The sequence below is a fragment of the Primulina tabacum genome, chromosome 10 (genome assembly GCF_025594145.1).
Source record: "Primulina tabacum isolate GXHZ01 chromosome 10, ASM2559414v2, whole genome shotgun sequence".
NCBI lineage: Eukaryota > Viridiplantae > Streptophyta > Magnoliopsida > Lamiales > Gesneriaceae > Primulina > Primulina tabacum.
In genome coordinates, this window is record NC_134559.1 from 21,383,347 (window position 1) to 21,406,669 (window position 23,323).

Here is a 23,323-nt window from a genome sequence, read left to right on the forward strand (position 1 = left end):
TTTTTGTTATTTGTTATCTTACATTTATGTACTACACCAAGAAGGCCTATGTTTTACTTCTCTCATGAGACCCATTGAACATAGAGCTACGGCCCAGAATCGAGCAAGTAGAAATATGAAATATGAAATATGAAATATGCAAGATAGATAAGAAACCATTAATCCTAGTTAATATATATACACACACCGGGGCGCATGTAAAAAAAGTTATTTGTTTATTAATATCATTATTAAAATAGAATTTGAATGATTGTATCACACAAAAAGAACTTGAACCAAAACCCAATCCAAAGCAAAGAATCCAAACAACTCCTTTCAAAATCAATACAACATATCTACTAAATAGTATCCTCCGATCCTTTATCTTCTTTACAGCGATAGCATAAGAATCGCGATCCGCGAGCTCCAAAACTCCATCGGAAATGGTTCAAATCATTCAGAACATAGCAGGGGCAGGCGCCGTAGCGAGCTCGCCCACCATCGGGCCTGGGGCGGCTCCGCCACTGCTGCTCAGAAGCTCCAACATGGCGCGGTGGGGGTTGGACCTCTGTTTTTCACACAAAGCTGGCAAATACACTCCTGAAAAATATATAACAAAGACAAATAATTAGTCGTGCACATGATTCGTTAACATTTTGTAAGAATTTATATAGTTTTTGGTGATGGAAACGAAATTTGTAAAATCTAATCACCTTCAGCGGCGGCGAGGTTGAAGTAAAGATCAACAATATTCGGGCAGTTCTGGTAGCATGCCGGCGAGCAGAGGTTGGCGGCGAACTCCGGGGCGAAGAAAGCATCGGAGGAAATTCCGACGAACTCGCGGTCGACGCCACAAGCACTCACGCACTGATCGCTCTCTATGTATCCAGCCAATCTCTCCACAACCACCTCCGATGTCTTGCACGTGTAGTCGAGGCTCCCTTCTTGATTCCTGTAGTTCTCCAGCAGGCATCTCTTCCCCGACGATGCGATGGCGAAAGAGCAGAGATTCTTTGGCAAATTCTCGCACGTAACCTCGGCTGTAACGACAAAAAAAATAATCATAAAATAAATGCATAAAAGAAAAAGAGATTATGAACATACATAGAGAAAGAATATATATGTTATGTGTACGTACCTGCAGTTGCATGGAAGAAGAGAGAGCCGAGGAAGAAGAGAATCACTGGAACTTTCATGGAGGAAGAAGAAGCCATTGTTGGATTTCTTGGTGCTGCGATTTTGTTTTCTGTTTCCTTTTCCCTTTTGATATTTTTCGGGTTAGAGATATTAGATTTCAAGGGAACTATCAAAAGATTGTTTGATGTAAATGAGAAATGAGAGATTTGTATTTAATTAGGTTTAGTGGAGAGAGAAGATACGGGTATACATAAGACATTTTGTCATTTTTTAGGTTATGGTAATAATAATAAACAAATATAGAAAACCAAATTTTATGTAGAAGAATGAAGATCAATTCTAAATTTAGAAATTTATTACAAATAGTTTAATGTATGTTACCAAGAAAAAATTCTAAATTTCAGAATTTATATATAAATTTTTCAAGAGAGTCTCTTCTGAGACAATCTCACGAATTTATATATGTGATATAAGTTTTTGTGTTATTTCAATGCATATAACGAGTTTTGTTGTCTGAATATTATCTTTATCTATTTCTAAATATTACATTTGCTAAGTTTGATTTTTCATAAATTACGATAATAAAATCAAACTGTGACTTTTTCAACTCTAAATCATAAATGCAACAGTATTAATTTGGTTGCATGCATGTAAAATTTGACGAGTTCAAGTCTCTAAATGTAGGGTGGCGCTTGTTAGTTGTCTGTTCGTAGAAGTGGAGCCCACGCGTAAATCTTTGGCTAGAATATTTATTATTTTTAATTAATTAATTTTAATAATATTTTCCTACTTTGAAAATATTATAATTTGATTATATTCCAATTTATTGGTTGGTATTTATAGTTGACTCCTCGATATTATAGAGACGTGTTGGGATGTCTTCACGTTTGAAGTTTCATACATTTGGAAGCTTCGGACATAATGTTGACGAGTTCATAACTAATTAATCTAACACGTTCTTGATTTTGTTTCCTCATTAAACCCAATTTTTGCATCCCCGCCCCTTATATTCGTCTAATGTAATCGTCCTGGTACACACGATGCGTCACTACAAGAATAAATGCTTATGGTGACATTCATAAATGTCATCATATTCAATATTTAGTGACATTTAAGTTTTAGTGACACCTCCAACAAATGTCATCTAATCCAATGTCGTCTTAAACTTACTGACATTTTTTAATGTCATTATAAGATGTTAATGACTTCATACGTGTTACTAATTATTCATATAATGACAATTTTAAATGTCAGGAAAACTCATGTTTAAATACATTTATAGATGCCTTGTTATTATAGTAATAATAGCAAATTTATATGCCAGTTAAAATCATTTATAATGACAACTAAAACTATCGTGTATGTTATTTATAGTGACAATAACAAATGTGAGAATATTTGGGTTGAATAAATATAGGAGGAGGGAAAATTAGATAAAATAAATGTGAGAATAAAAAAACATATTAGATTAGTTATCCTGACATTTTTAATTGATGTTATTTTTTTATATGGAGGGAGACAATTATTTTCCCTCCTCCAATATTTATCTAACCCAAATATTCTCACACTTATTTATAGTGAAATTTTTAAGTTTTTTAATGATTTTTTACGTGGGAAAAGTAATTGTTCCCCTCCATATAAAAGATGACATCAATTAAAAATGTCATGATAACTAATCTAATATGTTTTTTTATTTTACACATTATTAATTTTTTACAAGTGTCATTATTAAGTATTTGTAACAACATTTAATTAAAAGTATCTACAAAAAAGTGTCACAATATCCATATATTGTTGTAGTGCGTGTATATATAATATATGTAACATGTATATAATATGTAACACACCTTGTAATGCTAGCTAGCGATTTTTGTTCTCAAGTGAAACTTAGACGCGATATATTATCAACATATAGGATTGCGACTTCATCGATCGTGAATTTAAAGATAACGAGAAATAAGATGATAAAAATGAGATGATATAGAAATGAAATGTGAGCTAGGGTTGAAATAAGAGATCATATAGGTTGAAATTAGAGACGGCGGGTTGTCACAAGTTTTAACTTTGAGATTAAAAAAATAGAGTTTGCTTTCAATTTAACTAAAATTAAGCATTGAATTTGTGTAGTTGTGCCACTTGAAATTTTTTTTACTTTGTTTGTCTTTAAGAAGCTCCATTAATGTTTTATTTTGGTTGATTACTTGCCTAGAATGTAATTGAAGGTTGATAATTTTGCCTAGACTTTGGACCTCGATCGTGACATTTAACTTAATGCTATGTATTGAAGGATATAATAATTTTGCTTACACTTTAGATTATGCAAAGTTCATGTGTGACCTTATATATTATATAACATATATATATATATATATATATATATATATATATATATATATATATATATTATATGAAAATATATCTCTCGAATAAAATTATCGATACTGATGTAAATAATCGCCGTACCGATGTAGCGTTAATCCGAGTAAATGTAAGATAGTTTTTCCAATCTAAAAGATTTGATTTTTGGTTGTGAATCAATTAGTAATAACCTTAAAGACCTAATTTACATGGGAAAAAAAAAACAGTATTCTTCTTCATAAATTAGTAATAAATGAAAGGTTGACCAAATTCGTTCCATGCGTAACTTTCTCACCACCTACAAATTTATTGACCTATCTATTAGTTCCAAATATAAAAACTCAAATATATAACACTATAAATTTGAAATTTCGAGATAAAATTTATTATAATAATTACTCTTAAATTTTAAATCTTATAATTATAATATAGATTAATGTTAAAATATCACTCATAGGTCGTGCCACCGCCGACATTGTGAAAGGAATAATAATAGTGCGTAAAACTTTATTATAATTAGAGTTGGCAATATTATCATTAGTTAATTCTTTTTAAATACAAAACTGGTGGTAAGATTAATTGTACAACATAAATTAATATCATATAATACTAGCCTCTGTATGCATTGTGCATATCGAGTCTAATTTTTTTTTATATATAAAAAATTTTAAAAAAAATCAAAATTTTCCATTTTTAGAATTTAATTTTTCATGCAAAAGAAAAAATAGTATGTAAGTTGGGATTGTCCCGCCGCGCTTCTGGGAAATTTCAGAGAAGGTAGAGTCGGTTAGTAAACAATTAAATTCTTTGTTCACACAATATGAATATATGATTTCTATAAATAAGAAAAATGGACTTTGACTAACAAATTGAAAATGAATATAGTGTTAAATTAACCCGAAAAAATCATCCACAACATTTCTCATGCAATTATATTCGCTATAATATTCATCTTTGTTTGTCACTTATATCAAATTCGAAACATTGCAATATTTTTTTTCTCCGTTAACCTCATATAATTAAGAGTAAACATTATGTGAGACAATCTCACATATCTATATTTGTAAGACAAGTCAATCTGATCCATATCAACAATGTAAAATAATATTTTTTGACATGAAAAGTAATGTTTTCTCGTTAAACGGGTATTCCTCACACAAAATTGATCACGGATCTATGTTTGTGAGACTAGTAAATCTGGTCCATATCAACCATAAAATGTAATATTTTTGACATAAAAAGTAATATTTTCTCGTTAATTAGTTCGCATCGAAAATTTGTCTCATAAAATTGATATATGAATTGTCTCACAAAAAAGTTTTGGAAGAATTAATTTCATGTAAATTGCAATAAATTTAGTCCGTTGGTGGGATTTAGGAAGACAGTCTTCAATTTAATTTGTGGACCACCTTTTTTTATAGTTTTAACATGTGGCTCATCTTTTCAAAAAAAAAAAAAAAACATGTGGTCAGGCGGTTTAATTTCGCGAGTCTTCTATAAAATATGAGAAATTAATATGATTTATGAAACGTTTTGTCTTTTTTATTGTTTTAAAAGTACTAGATTTTTTTTTAACACTCAAATTTCGGACATATACATTTTCCACATGAAAATATTAAAATATTTTACCATTTTAAAATAAAATACCAACCATCTAGCATTTTAAAAATCAAGTGCAATAGCCATAAAATGAAATCGTCAACTGTTGTACCAAACCTAAAAAAAACAATAATTTGAAAAGAATAGCTCATACTAAATCTCTCAAAATCTCTAAAAAGCATAAATAAATAGTCTTAAATATCTTTAACTTAAATCAGTAATCATAAAACGTAATGCGGAAAATAGTAGCGCTGGTCCTCGGGTTGTGTGCGCCTTCAGTCCAGTCGAATCATTCGTCAAGACCTCCCTCAACCTCACCTGCATCCATCACACCTAGTGAGTCTAAAGACTCAATACACCATAATCTTGATAACGAGTAATACGTAATACAGTCAACATATAACAGTGAAAAATATTTGTACTTAAAATATCGTTTTCATGAAGATGCATAAACTTCAAACATGAACATTTTCGTAAACCTTTTATGATGCATTAACTTTAAATAGAAACATTTTCAAAATGATGCATCAACCTTAAGTATAAACATTTCATGACATGTATAACATAAACCTTAACCTTTTCCTTTTTCCTCAACATGACATGACATAAAACCTTTTTAACACGATTATAAATATTTTTCCTTTTCCTTTTCTTTTTCCTTTGTTGAATTCAGATCATTAATTGTGACTTTCCTCAAACCTCAAAAGTCGATGGATCCATCTACATGTAACCACAGTACTTGGCGGCGGGGGACACCACCAACACTCTCACCGGTCAACTGGGCCCTGGCCTATCATGATCGAATAGAAATACGATCGTCGGGGCTCTCTCTGGGGCCTTTTCCCCTCAAGATATTCTCATTAAAACCTCAAACCTCATATCCTCATATCCTCATATTCGTAATAATGGAAACACGATCGTCGGGCTCCCACTAGGACCGTCGCCATCACGATATCTCCAATTAGCGAATTAGTCACAATCACTTCTCTTCCTTCAACGTTTTACATTCTCATCACTTTATAAAATCGTGCATAAAATATATTTTTATTTTTGAAACCAAGCATGCAACATGTCTTTTAAGTTTCAACCTTAAATCATAAAAATCTCATAGACATTTAAAAATCATAATTTAATCATGAAAATTTCATAAACATTTAAAATGACATTTTAACCTCAAAACATTTACAATAACATTTTGACATATTAAATCATAAACATATAAAATTCCCTAAACATTTAAAATATCATTTTAACATATAAAATCCCATAAACATTTAAAATATCATTTTAACATAAAAAAAATTCCACAAACATCCATAACTATAGAAAATAATCATATTAGCACATAAAACAGCATTCAGGGCACTGCCATGATGTTTACTAATTTTCTAGATGCAAAAAGACCGTTTTACCCCTAGACGTAAAATTTCCCGTTTTCGACATTTTCTTGAATTCATTGACTCTAGCATGTCCCAAATAATTATTTAAGGCTAAATTAATTCTTCCATAATTTTATTTAGCCTAAATATTAAACTTTTTTATTTATCTTTAATTAATTGTTTTGACGGTGTTTTAATCCCGAAAAATCCAAAAATTTATTATAAAATTCCTAAACTTTAAACTTAGACTTATAATAATTATTTAAGCTTAAATATAAATTTTCATAATTTTATAAAGCCTAAAACTAGACGTTTAAATTAACTCGTTAATTAGCGTTTCGTGCGGCGATTAAATCCCGAATAAATCCAAAACTCGTTATTTTGATCCCAAATTTTTAACATAACCTTTTTATGATTTATTCTACCCTTCCAAGTCATGAGCCACACCCGTGGACCCATGGATTCGATTTTAACTTTATTATAATCTCGTTTTTGACACATTATCGAACCACCCGAGCCATCTCCCAATTTACTCGAGCCACGCCCGAGCCACCTAGAGCCAAAACCTAGCCAACCCATCTAGGGACCCTACAGACCATTCCCAGCCCAAAGAACTAGAAAATAGTTTGCTCGAAAACCTCCTGCCCGTGACCCTATTGCATGCATGTGTGCAAGTGTGAGACTCCTAAGCACATGAGGACTCCTAGCCAACCTAGGACACTTCCAGCCCTTAACCACCGAGCCCACCTGACACTAACCTTCCCTGGACCATGCCCAGACCAAGCCCAGACCAGCCCAAGCCCTAGAACCTACGCACAAACCTCCTGGATCAGAAACACCAACCTGCGCGCACAAGGGCCTCCTTCATATCCTCATGTTTCCTCTCGAGCCAGCAGCCAACCCAGTCGGCCCAGCCCATGCCCAGACCCTAGTGCACCCCTCTTAGGACCCTAAGGACCTAAGGACTCGACCACAGCCCCTGAAACCGTAGCTACAACAGCAGCTACAATAACCAGCCGATAAACCCACTTTGACAAGGACTCTTGTTCCTGTTTCTTGGGCCTAGCCAACCCAACCAAGCCCTGAACAAACCCTTCTAGCACCCTTCTAGGACCCTAAAGACCTCCATTCCACCTAGATTTCGACCCTATCACTTTAGGAGCATTATTTTATGATTTTTCATCGTATTTTAATCATGACTATGCGTCGGTTCGGTGTCGGTTCAGGTTGGCTCGGAGTCATGATTAAATGCGAAGTCATTAGGCGTCATAGTCGCATCTTTTGAACGTAAATTGCATAGTTGGTCATGTTTAAGCTATTGCATATTTTTCATGGCACAGTTAGGTTGCAACGAGCCTGGGAACGATCCAATCCAATCCAGTTGGTAAAATTACAGGAATTTTCATTACGCCAGTTAATTATTTTACGTGCATTAAATAGAAAATGATTATTTTTGAGATTTATGCGATATGGCTTGTGGTTCATTCACTATGTGGGAGTGTTATTTTATACGGTCGCCAGTGACCGATCAGTTCAGTATGGTACCACCCGGTCGCCAGTGACCGGCCAGCTCAGTTCAGTTTCAGCCTCCCCGGTAGCCAGTTACCGATCAGTTCAGCTTAGTGCAGTGGCCACAGGCGTAAAACATAATCTCAACAGAAAATTTTACCAGATATTTCAGTACAGGCTCCAAGGAGCAAATATTTTTACAGTGATTTCCAGTTCAGTTATGCACGTATTATAATTGCTTAGTACAGATTATTTTCAGTATGCCTCAGGACAGGATATGTTAACTCATGCATATTTTAAATTCAGATTTTTACTCGTTACCTGCGATATATGCATGCTGAGTCTTTAGGCTCACTAGACTTGATTGTTGTAGGTACTGATGAGGCCAGGGTCGAGGGCGGGGACCAGTGAGCCAGCTTGGGTCGGCAGTAGTGGCACCCGAGGACCTCAATGCAGCAGTTGTTATGTTATTCCGCAAACAATTTTATCAGTCGTTGGATATTTTTAAATCGTTGTTGTTGGCAAAACTTTAATTTTCTTCCGCTGCAATATTTTGAAATATTGAACTTGATTCACCAGTGATTTTATGAATGAGGCCATTTAAGTTCTTTTAAAAAGAAAATTTTTAATTTTCCGCAAATTTTCAAGAAAGGAGTTTTAGGCCTTTCACAGTTGGTATCAGAGCGGTGGTTCTGTATAGGGTTTCACTACTACTGATTGCGAGAAGCTCACGAAGCCACGTCTTCGGTCTGTAAGTTTTTCAGTTCAGCATTTTGTTCAGCATTTCAGTTAAAGCATGAATTAGTTTGTCAGCATGCTTCCAGATTTTCAGTATTTCAGAGTTCATTTAAAATAAATTATGGAATTATGCATGTTAGTTACGTATGGGTTATGTTGGAGCAGTATGCCCCCTAGACGCATTTTAGAGCGCAACAGAGAGGAGGAGCCTCGCCGAGAAGACAGGGAGGAGCGTAGACCAGAGGGAGACCTACCACCTCCTCCACCGCCCCCACCGGACATGAGTGCCCAGATGTTAGCTGGGATGGCACAGTTCTTCGCACAGTTTGCGGGGGGCAATGCCGCAGCCGTAGCCGCTAGCCGCAGCCAGGCCGACAGGGCCCGAGGCTGTGTATGAGCGATTCATGAAGATGCGCCCGAAGGAGTTCTCTGGGGCATCTGACCCCATGGTTGCTGAGGGATGGATCAAATCCCTCGAGGTTATCTTCGAGTTCATGGAGCTGGGAGACGCAGACCGAGTCCGATGTGCCACCTACCTGTTCACTGGAGACGCCCGCTTATGGAGGGAAGGAGCTTCGGTAGCCCTGACCTTGGCTACACTTTCTTGGACCCGCTTTACGGAGGTTTTCTACTCCAAGTATTTTGCTGAGGAGGTTCGCACCAGGCTGACCACCGAGTTCATGAGTCTGAGACAGGGGGATATGACGGTTACGGAGTTTATCCGTAAGTTCGAGAGGGGCTGTCACTTTGTGCCCCTGATCGCGAATGATGCCAGAGCCAAGCTGATGCACTTCCTGGTGGGTTTACGGCCGATCTTGCGCCGGGATGTTAGGGTATCTGACCCTGCTAATTATGAGATTGCCGTCTCCAAGGCCTTAGCCGCAGAGCAGGATCTGCGGGATATCGAGAGGGATCGCCAGGGCAAGCGCCCAGTCCAGGCACCGCACCGCCCTCCTCCTCATCAGCATCAGCAGCAGAATAAGAGGCCTTTTCATGGACCGCCCAGGAACCGAGGCCAGCAGCAGCAGCAGCAGCAGCGGGGACGCCCAGCCCCGAGGACTCAGGAGCACCCAGTCTGTCCCAGGTGCTCACGTCGCCATCCTGGAGCATGTATGGCTGGCTCAGGAAAGTGTTTTAAGTGTGGCAGTCCAGACCACATGTTGCTGCAGTGCCCTCAGAGGAATCTGCCTACCCAAGGCAGAGTTTTTGCTCTCCATGCCGCGGAAACCAACCCGGAGACTATGTTGTTGACAGGGAGAATTTTTATATCTGGTTCCGCTACCAAGGCCTTGATAGATTCAGGGGCCACTCACTCATTTATTTCGGAGGTCTTTGCAAACTTTCTCAAGATCCAGACCATTGGGCTAGATACAGCCTTTTCAGTAGTGTTGCCGTCAGGCGAGGAGATGGCAGCTACCAATGTTATCCGAGATATAGACCTTGAGCTGCACGGTAATCTTGTTTATGCGGATCTGATCATGTTACCGATGCCGGAATTTGACATCATCCTAGGGATGGACTGGCTATTGAGGAACAGAGTGTTGATAGACTTCCAGCGGAGATCCGTTCTTGTCCGACCGCCTGGAATGGAGCAGTTCGTATTTGAGCCGGACAAGTACTTTTCTTTACCGCGCATTATTCCATATGTTCAGGCTAGGAAGCTCATGCATAGAGGGTGTCGGGCATTTCTAGCAACCTTTTTATCTGTCCCCGAGGAACCCAGCCAGTCAGCCTCAGATGTTCCGATTGTCAGAGATTTCTTAGACGTTTTTCCCGAAGACGTCTCTGGTATGCCACCCGAGAGAGAGGTGGAGTTTTCCATTGAGCTTATGCCAGGTACGGCTCCGATATCCAAAGCGCCATACCGACTAGCACCGACAGAGATGGCAGAGCTTAAGAAGCAGATCCAGGAACTTCTCAACAAGGAGTTCATTCGCCCGAGCTTTTCTCCATGGGGCGCGCCAGTCTTATTTGTGAAAAAGAAGGATGGCTCGATGAGGCTTTGCATTGACTACCGGGAGTTGAACAGGGTTATAGTGAAGAATAAATACCCACTGCCGAGGATTGAGGATCTGTTTGACCAGTTGCAGGGAGCTTCGATTTTCTCCAAGATAGATCTGCGTTCTGGTTATCACCAGTTGAGGGTGAGATGTGCTGATGTTTCGAAGACAGCTTTCAGGACTCGTTATGGTCACTACGAGTTCCTTGTGATGCCGTTCGGTCTGACGAATGCGCCAGCGATCTTCATGGATCTCATGAATCGCGTATTTCAGCCGTACCTCGACCAGTTTGTGATAGTGTTCATAGATGACATTCTCGTCTACTCCAAGAATCGGGAGGAGCACAACAGGCATCTGACCACAGTGTTGCAGACATTGCAGAAACACAAACTATTCGCAAAGTTCAGTAAGTGCGAATTCTGGTTAGAGAAGGTGGCGTTCTTGGGCCACATTGTTTCTAGCAGTGGCATTGAGGTAGACCTGGCGAAAGTTGCAGCAGTCAGAGATTGGGTTGTGCCTCAGAATGTATCGGAAATCCGCAGTTTTCTTGGGCTAGCAGGATATTACAGGAAGTTCATTCAGGGATTCTCATCCATTGCCGTTCCACTCACAGCACTGACAAAGAAAAATGTGAAGTTTGTGTGGAGCGAGGAATGTCAGAAGAGCTTCGATACTTTGAAGCAAGCTCTTATCTCAGCACCCGTTTTGGCTGTACCGTCAGGATCTGGTGAGTTTGTCCTTTATACCGATGCTTCGAAGCTTGGTTTAGGTGCAGTTTTGATGCAGCATGGGAGAGTGATAGCGTATGCTTCTCGACAGCTGAAAATCCACGAGAAGAATTACCCTACCCATGATCTGGAGTTAGCGGCCGTAGTTTTTGCTTTGAAGATTTGGAGGCACTATCTATATGGGGAGAAGTGTCAGATCTTTACCGACCATAAGAGCCTCAAGTATTTCTTTACGCAGAAGAAGCTGAACATGCGTCAGAGGCGTTGGTTGGAGCTTGTGAAAGATTACGATTGTGACATTAGCTACCACCCGGGTAAAGCTAATGTAGTTGCGGATGCTTTGAGCAGGAAAGTCGCAGTGATGGCTCATTTGACGATGCAGAAACCTCTTCAGATTGAGATGCAGAGGTTTGATCTTGAGACTTATCCTCGAGGTAGAGTTCCTCGTCTATCTACCTTGACCATTCAGTCTTCCCTTTTGGACCGTATTCGCAGCGATCAGGCAGCAGATGAGCAGTTGGCACAGTGGAAGAAGAGAGATGAAGCCAAGGGCAGTGTTTTGTATGCAGTCAGCAACGGTATTGTGATATACCGAGATAGGATATGGGTTCCTAGTAGTGATTCTATCCGAGCAGACATCTTATCAGAGGCCCATACGTCCCCGTACTCCATTCACCCTGGGAGTACGAAGATGTACAAAGATCTGCAGCTATTGTATTGGTGGCCAGGAATGAAGAAGGACACCAGGCGTTTTGTATCCGAGTGCCTGACTTGCCAGTTAGTGAAGGCCGAGCATCAGAGACCAGCAGGTTTGCTCAAGACTCTTCCTATTCCCGAGTGGAAGTGGGAGAACATTACCATGGACTTTGTGACCGGATTGCCGAGGTCAGCCAGAGGATCGAATGCTATCTGGGTGATTGTAGATCGTCTTACCAAATCAGCGCACTTCTTGCCTATTAAGACGACTTTCACCATGGTTGAGTATGCAGAGCTGTATATCCGAGAGATAGTCCGACTCCATGGTATTCCGGTTTCTATCGTATCCGACAGAGATCCCAGATTCGCTTCCTCGTTTTGGAAGAGTTTGCATTCGACTATGGGTACGAAGTTGCTGTTTAGCACAGCTTTCCATCCGCAGACAGATGGACAGTCGGAGCGAGTTATTCAGATCTTAGAGGATCTTCTCCGTGCTTGCGTCATTGATTTCTCTGGGAGTTGGGAGTCGAACTTACCATTGGTAGAGTTCACCTATAACAACAGTTTCCAGTCGTCTATAGGTATGGCTCCGTATGAAGCGCTATATGGCCGCAAGTGTAGATCTCCTGTTCATTGGGATGAAGTAGGAGAGAGAGCAGAGTTGGGTCCAGAGATTGTTCAGCAGGCAGCAGAGGTAGTAGTCAAGATTCGTGATAGAATGAGGACTGCTCAGAGCCGACAGAAGAGTTATGCCGATCAGCGGAGGAGAGAGTTAGAGTTTGCAGTGGGCGATCATGTCTTCGTGAAAGTGGCACCTATGAAGGGTGTCATGAGATTTGGCAAGAAAGGGAAGCTCAGTCCGAGATTCATTGGACCGTTTGAGATCCTCGACAGAGTTGAGACGCTTGCTTATCGTGTGGCTCTTCCGCCAAATCTGGCCGGAGTACACAATGTCTTTCACGTCTCCATGCTGAAGAAGTATATGGCAAATCCTTCGCATGTGCTGAATTTCGAGCCGTTGCAGCTTACTCCGAACTTATCTTATGAGGAGAGACCCGTGCAGATCCTAGACAGACAGGAGAAGAAACTTCGGAACAAGTTGGTTAAGCGAGTCAAAGTCAAATGGCTCAACCATTCAGAGGAGGAAGCTACGTGGGAGTCTGAGCCGGAGATGAGAAGTCGATACCCTGAGTTATTCGGTGAGTTCTAATTTCGAGGACGAAATTTATTTAAGGGGGGAGGATTGTAGAACCTGTAAATCAGTAGACGTATAAGCCATGCATAATTCTAGATTTCTAAATTTAATTGACTTCATTGCATGATGCATTTATTTGAAGTTAATTATTTATTATTTCAGTTCAGTAGATTGATTTTTAGCATTTCAGTATTTTCAGTGAGGCCGGACCGGAGTTGGAGTTTTGAGATAGAATTTAAGATTTCGAGAAATATTTCCAGAAGTTAATTTAGCTAGCAACCAAGTTCATTTAAGTTAGAAAGGGAGGTTTGAGGATTTAATTTAATTATTTGAGGTGATTAAGAAATGAACTCATTTAAGTTATTAAATTAAGGGGTTAGCTCACTAAATTATTTAAAGGATTAGTAAGGCTTTCAAGGATTATTAGTTGACTAGATAATCAACATTCCCCTTTATTTTATTATGCATTTTTCGGCCACCTTTAGTGCTAGAAGATTCATTTTCCAACTCATCAACTTTGACCAATTCTTTGCATGTAATTAGTAGGATAATTCTAGGATTTTTGGGAGCACAATTTAATTAAATAAATGGACATATCCTAGTCTAGAACAAGAGAAATTTCGGCCACTACCTCCTAGAAGCATCCACCAACTCATTTGATATCAATTCAAAATTTAAAATTCAAAGGGGAGTGGACTTGGTCTTGATTCTTCCTTATATTGTGCACCCTTCTCCTCACCCCTCATAACCATTTTTCCCCCCCTCTCCTTTTCGAAAATTCAGAGTGAATTCACACTCATTTTCAGTAGAAAAATCGTGAGGTACCTAGCCAAAAAAGAAGAGAGAAAAATCGAGAGCAAGGTAAGGTAGAAAAGAGAAGCGCTCCACCTCCTCCGTGCCGCGTCGTCGTTGTTTCGTTCGTTTTCTTTCGAAACGAAACCAGGCATGTCTAGATTTCTTTCAAACCTCAATCAAGTCATATTATCATTTATTTTTCAGTACATGATCATGTTTATTCAAGTAAAAATCGAGATCCATGTCAAAACATTTTGAAACCACACATGCAGAATTTTCGATTTCCTTGGCAAGCTTCACGATTTCTTTTGGTTTGTGAGTTTCAGGTATTGGATCGACTCCAGGCTCCCAAGGCAACTCCTAGACACGTAATAGGATGCATTAGGACCATGTTGGTCCATTCAAACCAGCCCCATGCTTGCTGGAAATTCAGAATGACAGCAAGTCCCCATAGGTGCAGAAAATGTTGTTCGAAAAATTCAGTTTCTTGTCATGGAGGAAGGATCTGATCTTGGCTGTCCCAAGGGCCTATAGCCATGGTTGGATCACTTCCCTAGCATGTCTAAGACGTGACTAAGTTGCCCTTTTGGTGGCTTTGTCCATGGTTCATCGGTTTTTAATCAAAGCGTCACAACAGCCCCTTTCCCCATTCGGCCCCTTCCATTTTTCAGCATATGGTTTCGTTTCTTTTGTTGCTTGGTATGGATCTTGGTTTGCCTAGGGCCCTTAGCCATGGTTCAAATCATTCCTTGGGATGTTGGTAAGAGTCTCTGGTCGGTGGTTCACGCCCCTAATGGCCGATAGTCTCGAAACCAACGCAAGTCTTGTAGTTGCGCAGCTGCTGGTAATTACAGCAAGTTGCTGTGTCGTTTAGAAGGCTTGTTTGAGTTCTTGGTTGGCTTTTAGCCCATGGCCTTGGACTGGACAGTGCCTCATTGAGTTGGGAAGGTCATGTTTTTGACCGTTCGTCATTTGGATCATTTTTGAGGTCGTACGAGAATTTACGGTGCAATGTGCCAAATTGACTCTCGAAAGAGCGTTTCGTGTTTTGGCCTCCATTCCACCTAGATTTCGACCCTATCATTTTAGGAGCATTATTTTATGATTTTTCAGCGTATTTTAATCATGACTATGCGTCGGTTCAGTGTCGGTTCAGGTTGGCTCGGAGTCATGATTAAATGCGAAGTCATTAGGCGTCATAGTCGAATCTTTTGAACGTAAATTGCATAGTTGGTCATGTTTAAGCTATTGCATATTTTTCATGGCACAGTTAGGTTGCAACGAGCCTGGGAACGATCCAATCCAATCCAATCCAGTTGGTAAAATTACAGGAATTTTCATTACGCCAGTTAATTATTTTACGTGCATTAAATAGAAAATGATTATTTTTGAGATTTATGCGATATGGCTTGTGGTTCATTCACTATGTGGGAGTGTTATTTTATACGGTCGCCAGTGACCGATCAGTTCAGTATGGTACCACCCGGTCGCCAGTGACCGGCCAGCTCAGTTCAGTTTCAGCCTCCTCGGTAGCCAGTTACCGATCAGTTCAGCTTAGTGCAGTGGCCACAGGCGTAAAACATAATCTCAACAGAAAATTTTACCAGATATTTCAGTACAGGCTCCAAGGAGCAAATATTTTTACAGTGATTTCCAGTTCAGTTATGCACGTATTATAATTGCTTAGTACAGATTATTTTCAGTATGCCTCAGGACAGGATATGTTAACTCATGCATATTTTAAATTCAGATTTTTACTCGTTACCTGCGATATATGCATGCTGAGTCTTTAGGCTCACTAGACTTGATTGTTGTAGGTACTGATGAGGCCAGGGCCGAGGGCGGGGACCAGTGAGCCAGCTTGGGTCGGCAGTAGTGGCACCCGAGGACCTCAGTGCAGCAGTTGTTATGTTATTCCGCAAACAATTTTATCAGTCGTTGGATATTTTTAAATCGTTGTTGTTGGCAAAACTTTAATTTTCTTTCGCTGCAATATTTTGAAATATTGAACTTGATTCACCAGTGATTTTATGAATGAGGCCATTTAAGTTCTTTTAAAAAGAAAATTTTTAATTTTCCTCAAATTTTCAAGAAAGGAGTTTTAGGCCCTTCACACAGATACCCTAACATCCCGGCGCAAGATCGGCCGTAAACCCACCAGGAAGTGCATCAGCTTGGCTCTGGCATCATTCGCGATCAGGGGCACAAAGTGACAGCCCCTCTCAAACTTACGGATAAACTCCGTAACCGTCAAATCCCCCTGTCTCAGGCTCATGAACTCGGTGGTCAGCCTGGTGCGAACCTCCTCAGCAAAATACTTGGAGTAGAAAACCTCCGTAAAGCGGGTCCAAGAAAGCGTAGCCAAGGTCAGGGCTACCGAAGCTCCTTCCCACCATAAGCGGGCGTCTCCAGTGAACAGGTAGGTGGCACACCGGACTCGGTCTGCGTCTCCCAGCTCCATGAACTCGAAGATAATCTCGAGGGATTTGATCCATCCCTCGGCAACCATGGGGTCAGATGTCCTAGAGAATTCCTTCGGGCTCATCTTCATGAATCGCTCATAAAAAGCCTCGGGCCCTGTCGGCCTGGCTGCGGCTGCGGCTACGGCTGCGGCATTGCCCCCCGCAAACTGTGCGAAGAACTGTGCCATCCCAGCTAACATCTGGGCACTCATGTCCGGTGGGGGTGGTGGAGGAGATGGTAGGTCTCCCTCCGGTCTACGCTCCTCCCTGTCTTCTCGGCGAGGCTCCTCCTCTCTGTTGCGCTCTAAAATGCGTCTAGGGGGCATACTGTTCCAACATAACCCATACGTAACTAACATGCATAATTCCATAATTTATTTTAAATGAACACTGAAATACTGAAAATCTGGAAGCATGCTGACAAAATAATTCATGCTTTAACTAAAATGCTGAACAAAATGCTGAACTGAAAAACTTACAGACCGAAGACGTGGCTTCGTGAGCTTCTCGCGGTCAGTAGTAGTGAAACCCTATACAGAACCACCGCTCTGATACCAACTGTAAAGGGCCTAAAACTCCTTTCTTGAAATTTGCGGAAAATTAAAAATTTTCTTTTTAAAAGAACTTAAATGGCCTCATTCATAAAATCACTGGTGAATCAAGTTCAATGTTTAAAATAATAGCAGCGGAAGAAAATAAAGTTTGCCAAAAATCACAATTTAAAAATATTCAACGACTGATAAAATGTTTGCGGAATTTTATAACAACTGCAGCACTGAGGTCCTCGAGTGCCACTACTGCCGACCCAAGCTGGCTCACTGGTCCCCGCCCTTGGCCCTGGCCTCATCAGTACCTACAACAATCAAGTCTAGTCAGCCTAAAGACTCAGCATGCATATATCGCAGGTAACGAGTAAAAATCTGAATTTAAAATATGCATGAGTTAACATATCCTGTCCTGAGGCATACTGAAAATAATCTGTACTGAGCAATTATAATACGTGCATAACTGAACTGATAATCACAGTAAAAATGTTTGCTCCTTGGAGCCTGTACAGAAATAACTGATAAAATTTTCTGTTGAGATTATGTTTTACGCCTGTGGCCACTGCACTAAGCTGAACTGATCGGTAACTGGCTACCGGGGAGGCTGAAACTGAACTGAGCTGGCCGGTCACTGGCGATCGGGTGGTACCATACTGAACTGATCGGTCACTGGCAACCGTATAAAATAACACTCCCACATAGTGAATGAACCACAAGCCATATCGCATAAATCTCAAAAATAATCATTTTCTATTTAATGCACGTAAAATAATTAACTGGCGTAATGAAAATTCCTGTAATTTTACCAACTGGATTGGATTGGATCGTCCCCAGGCTCGCTGCAACTTAACTGTGCCATGAAAAACATGCAAATGCTAAAACTTGACCAACTATGCAATTTACGTTCAAAAGATGCGACTATGACGCCTAATGACTTCGCATTTAATCATGACTCCGAGCCAACCTGAACCGACACCGAACCGACGCATAGTCATGATTAAAATACGCTGAAAAATCATAAAATAATGCTCCTAAAATGATAGGGTCGAAATCTAGGTGGAATGGAGGCCAAAACACGAAACGCTCTTTCGAGAGTCAATTTGGCACATCGCACCGTAAATTCTCGTACGACCTTAAAAATGATCCAAATCACAAACGGTTGAAAACATGACCTTCCCAACTCAATGAGGCACTGTCCAGTCCAAGGCCATGGGCTAAAAGCCAACCAAGAACTCAAACGAGCCTTCTAAACGACACAGCAACTTGCTGTAATTTCCAGCAGCTGCGCAACTACAAGACTTGCGTTGGTTTCAAGACTATCGGCCATTAGGGGCGTGAACCACCGACCAGAGACTCTTACCAACATCCCAAGGAATGATTTGAACCATGGATAAGGGCCCTAGGCCAGCCACAATCCGCATCACACCATAACTCAACCGAAGGGTCCAACCTAGAGCCAACGTGCATGCGTGTGTAGTGTTTTGCTTAGATCGATGTCTTGCGTCGTTCCAGTGGCCATTTGATTGACCATGGCACGATCTAGACATCTAGGAGCATGATATGAACCGTGGCTAAGGGCCCTAGTCCAACCAAGATCCACACCAAGCAACCACAAACCGAAACCATATGCTGAACAAAGGAAGAAGCCGAATGGGGAAAGGGGCTGTTCTTGTTGATTATTTAAAAACCGATGAGCCATGGACCAAGCCACCAAAAGGGTGACTTAGTCACGTCTTAGACTTGCTAGGGGAGTGATCCAACCATGGCTATAGGCCCTTGGGGCAGTCAAGATCAGATCCTTCCTCCATGACAACAAACTGAATTTTTTTTTTCGAACAAGATTCTGCACTAATGGGGAGGTTGCTGTCATGTGCTCGTTCCAGCATGTATGGAACTGAAACTCACGATCTATCATGGCCCTAACATGTCCTAGTACATGTCTATATGTAGCCTCGAGCCCCTGGAACGATCCATCCATGAAATCAAAAGGAACATACCCAAACGTGAAGCATGAAAGTCGATAAAATCTGTGCAGAATTTTCTTTCTTGTTTTGCTGAAAATTTTGGTTTTTGAAATGATAAAATCTGATCATGTACTGAAAAATAATTAATAATATGACTTGATTGAGGTTTGAAAGAGATCTAGACATGCCTGGTTTCGTTTCGAAAGAAAACGAATGAAACGACGACGACGCGGCACGGAGGAGGTGGAGCGCTTCTCTTGTTCTTTCTAGTTCTCGATTTTTCTCCCTTTCTCCCTAGCTGTTATTCACGTTTTTTCTACTGAAAATGGGTCTGATTTCGGTGGGGAGGGAGTGTGATGGAGTGGTTATGAGGGGTGAGGAGGATGGTGCAAGATATAAGGATCATATCAAGACCAAGTCTTCATTTCATTTGAATTTTGAATTTTGAATTGCTATCAAATGATCTCTTGGGTGATTCTAGAGTATATTGGACGATTTTATCATGCCAAACAAGGGTTATGATAGTGGTCTAGTATTAATTAATTAAGGTGGAAAAATAGCTAAAAGAATTAGCATGCTAATCAACCAAGAATGGGTCAAAGGTGAGTTGGCAAGCCCTAGTTTGTTCTTCTAGGGGTGTGGCCGAAAATGCATGATAAATGGTAGGGAAAAATTGATTATCTAGTAATTTAATAACCCTTAAAAGCCTTACTAATCTTTTAATTAATTTAGTGAACTAACCCCTTAATTAAGTAACTTAAATGAGCTCATTTCTTAATCACCTCAAATAATTAAATTAAATCCTCAAACCTCCCTTACTAACTTAAATGAACTTGGTTGCTAGCTAAATTAACTTCTGGAAATATTTCTCGAATCTTAAATTCTATCTCAAAACTCCAACTCCGGTCCGGCCTCACTGAAATAACTGAAATGCTAAAAATCAAACTACTGAACTGAAATAATAAAATAATTAACTTCAAATAAATGCATTTAAAATAATTATGCAATGAAGTCAATTAAATTTAGAAATCTAGAATTATGCATGGCTTATACGTCTACTGATTTACGGGTTCTACAATCCGACTAAGGGCATCCGCAGTAAAATTCACAGATCCAGGGTGATATTGAATTTCACAATCAAAATCCTTCAGGAGATCCATCCACCTGCGTTGCCTCATATTCAAATCATATTGAGAAAAGAGATATTTCAGACTTTTATGATCTGAATAGATAACAAACTTTTCTCCGTACAAATAATGGCGCCAAATCTTCAAAACAAATACAATGACAGCCAATTCAAGATCATGAACAGGATAACGTGTTTCATGAGATTTCAATTGACGATACGCATAAGCAACCACTTTGCCATGTTGCATCAGAACACAGCCCAAACCTTTACCAGACGCATCTGTACACACCACAAATCCTCCGGTACCTGAGGGAATAGTAAGTACATGTGCTGTGGTCAATCTCGTCTTCAATTCAAGAAAACTAGCTTCACATTCATCTGACCAAATGAATCGTTGATTCTTCTGCGTCAGTTAAGTAATAGGTTTAGCTATTTTCGAAAATTCTTCAATAAAACGACGATAATATCCAGCCAAACCCATGAAGTTACGGATCTCAGGAACATTCGTAGGTCTTGGCCAATTTAATACAGCTTCGACCTTCGTAGGATCAACAGATATGCCATGTCTCGAAATGACGTGGCCCAAAAATACCACTTTGTCTATCCAGAACTCGCATTTGGACAATTTAGCATATAAGTGACTAGTACAAAGAATTTGAAGCACCAGTCTCAAATGTTCAGCATGCTCCTTTTTCGATTTCGAATACACAAGAATATCATCAATAAATACAATAACGAATCGGTAAAGATAATCTCGAAAGACACGATTCATTAAATCCATAAAGATAGCAGGAGCATTCGTGAGACCAAAAGGCATAACCAAAAACTCATAGTGGCCATACCTCGTACGAAAAGCAATTTTGAGCACATCTTCATCTCGAACTCGTACTTGATGATACCTAGAACGAAGATCAATCTTCGAGTAAACAAAAGTACCCTGAAGCTGATCAAATAAGTCATCAATACGAGGAAGTGGGTACTTATTTTTCACAGTAACCCGATTCAGTTGCCTATAATCGATACACATTCGCATCGTACCATCTTTCTTTCTAACAAATAAAACTGGAGCTTCCCAAGGTGATACACTCGGTCGAATATATTCCTTATCGAGAAGATCCTGTAATTGTTCTTTCAATTCTTTCAATTCCAGAGGTGCCATGCGATAAGGAGCTTTAGAAATAGGCGCAGTCCCCGGCACAAGATCAATACTAAACTCAACTTCTCGATGAGGAGGAAACTCAGGAATCTCATCGGGAAATACATCCGGCAATTCTTTTGCAACAGGAATCTCAGATAAAGAAGGTTCCTTTTTAGAGACATCAATAGCGTAGATAAGATAACCCTCATCTCCGCTAGTCAAAAGTCGAGATATTTCCAAGGAAGATACCAATGGAATTTTGGCTTGGGAACCCTTGCCATAAAAATTCCACTTGGGTCCATCAATCGGTCGAAATCGAACCACTCCATGACAACAATCAACAGTAGCTCGATTTGCCATCAAGATATCCATGCCAACAATACAATCAAAGTCGTTCATTGGGAGGACAATCAAACTCAAAAATACCACATTATCCTCATATATCAATACACAATTATGCATAACTTTCTCAGACAAAATAATCTTCCCTGCTGACGTGGCTATCGATAAAGTATCATACAACGGGGTACTCTCAATATCGTGAGATGCAACAAATTCATGAGATATGAATGAATGAGATGCTCATGTATCAAATAAAACACGTGCAGGATAATCGCAAAGCGTGCAAATACCTGCAATCACGCCACCAGGAGCTTCTCTCGCCTGATCCTCGGTCATGGCGTACACTCTCACTTGAGGAGGAACTTGGGCACTCTGACCACTCGGTCCTCGATATCGTGGGACACTCGATTGCTGAAAGGATGGAGCAGGAACAGTAGGTCTCATCATACTGGGGCCACCTCTAAATCCTGGCTGGGGTTGGGAAGAAGTCGTACCCCTGTTCGGACATACTCGAGAGAAATGATCTTCCTGCCCACACTTATAACAAGTACCAAACATACCTCGACACTGCTCGATAGTATGTTTACCCCCACAATGGCTACAGTAAGGAGCAATCACATGACTACCTCTCTGTGATCCACTCGAACTCGAAGAAGACGAAGAAACAGAACCAGTCTTCTTAAACTTCTTACCTCTCGGCCGCAATGTAGGCTGCTAGACTGACACTGGAGGTGGAGGAGTATACTGTGAACCTCCTCGCCTAAGTCCAGCCTCGGCTGCCTTAGCTCGTTCAACTGCCTCTGCGTAGCTGGTAGGCAATCCAGAAACAACATAAGTATATATAGCAGGATGCAATCCATTCACAAACCTGTTATATTTTGCCTTCGCATTCCCAGCTACGTGAGGTGCATACTTCAACAGAGTAGAAAATTTCGAAGCATATTCTGCAACAGTCATCGTTCCCTGCTGCAGGTTATTAAATTCATTCTCCTGAGCAGTATAATAGGAAGGAGGGGAATACTGCTCCAGAAACTGGGCCTTGAAGACATCCCATGTGACTTCAATCCCGGCCTCTTTCAATCCAATCTCAGCGGCTTTCCACCAAGATTTAGCTCGGTCCTTCAACTGATAGAGAGCAAGTTTCAGTCTCCGAGCCTTGGAATACTAAACAATATTAAACAAATGCTCAATATCCTTCAACCAGGCCTCTGCTCTTTCAGCACTCTCAGTGCCAAAGAACCTCGGTGGTTTAAATCCTGGAATCGAGCCATCACTACATCCATGGACAATCCTTCAAATTGCCCAACTATTCTCTCAGTACTGCTACTCGCAGTTTCATTTGTGAGATCCATCTACAAATCAAAAGATGAATATCACAATTAAATATCAATTTCACAATACCATCATCTCATATCATTAATCTCATCAGATACTTACTCAAATCAAATCAAGTAAGAGCAAGTAATACAAATAAATCAAACACATGCGCACAATTCATTTGTGCCTATTCAAGTGTACCCAAAACTCAATCGAGCATTCCCAGTTATGCTCTGATACCATCTAGTGTGGGGCCCTTAGTTCCTAATCGTTATTACAATGCACTTTGATTAGGGTTAACTAATTACAGTGG

The 23,323-nt window shown here is 40.1% G+C and overlaps 1 protein-coding gene across 1 annotated transcript; it reads right to left on the minus strand.

Annotated features, from left to right (window-relative positions):
• Window positions 1-199: 199 nt before the first annotated feature.
• Window positions 200-1,310, minus strand: LOC142505388 (uncharacterized). Its single transcript, XM_075618363.1, has 3 exons — window positions 1,118-1,310; window positions 693-1,019; window positions 200-579 (listed from the first exon to the last, which is right to left on the minus strand). The coding sequence occupies exons 1-3, from the start codon at window positions 1,191-1,193 to the stop codon at window positions 437-439; spliced, it is 546 nt and encodes a 181-aa protein (XP_075474478.1). The 5' UTR covers window positions 1,194-1,310; the 3' UTR covers window positions 200-436.
• Window positions 1,311-23,323: the final 22,013 nt, after the last annotated feature.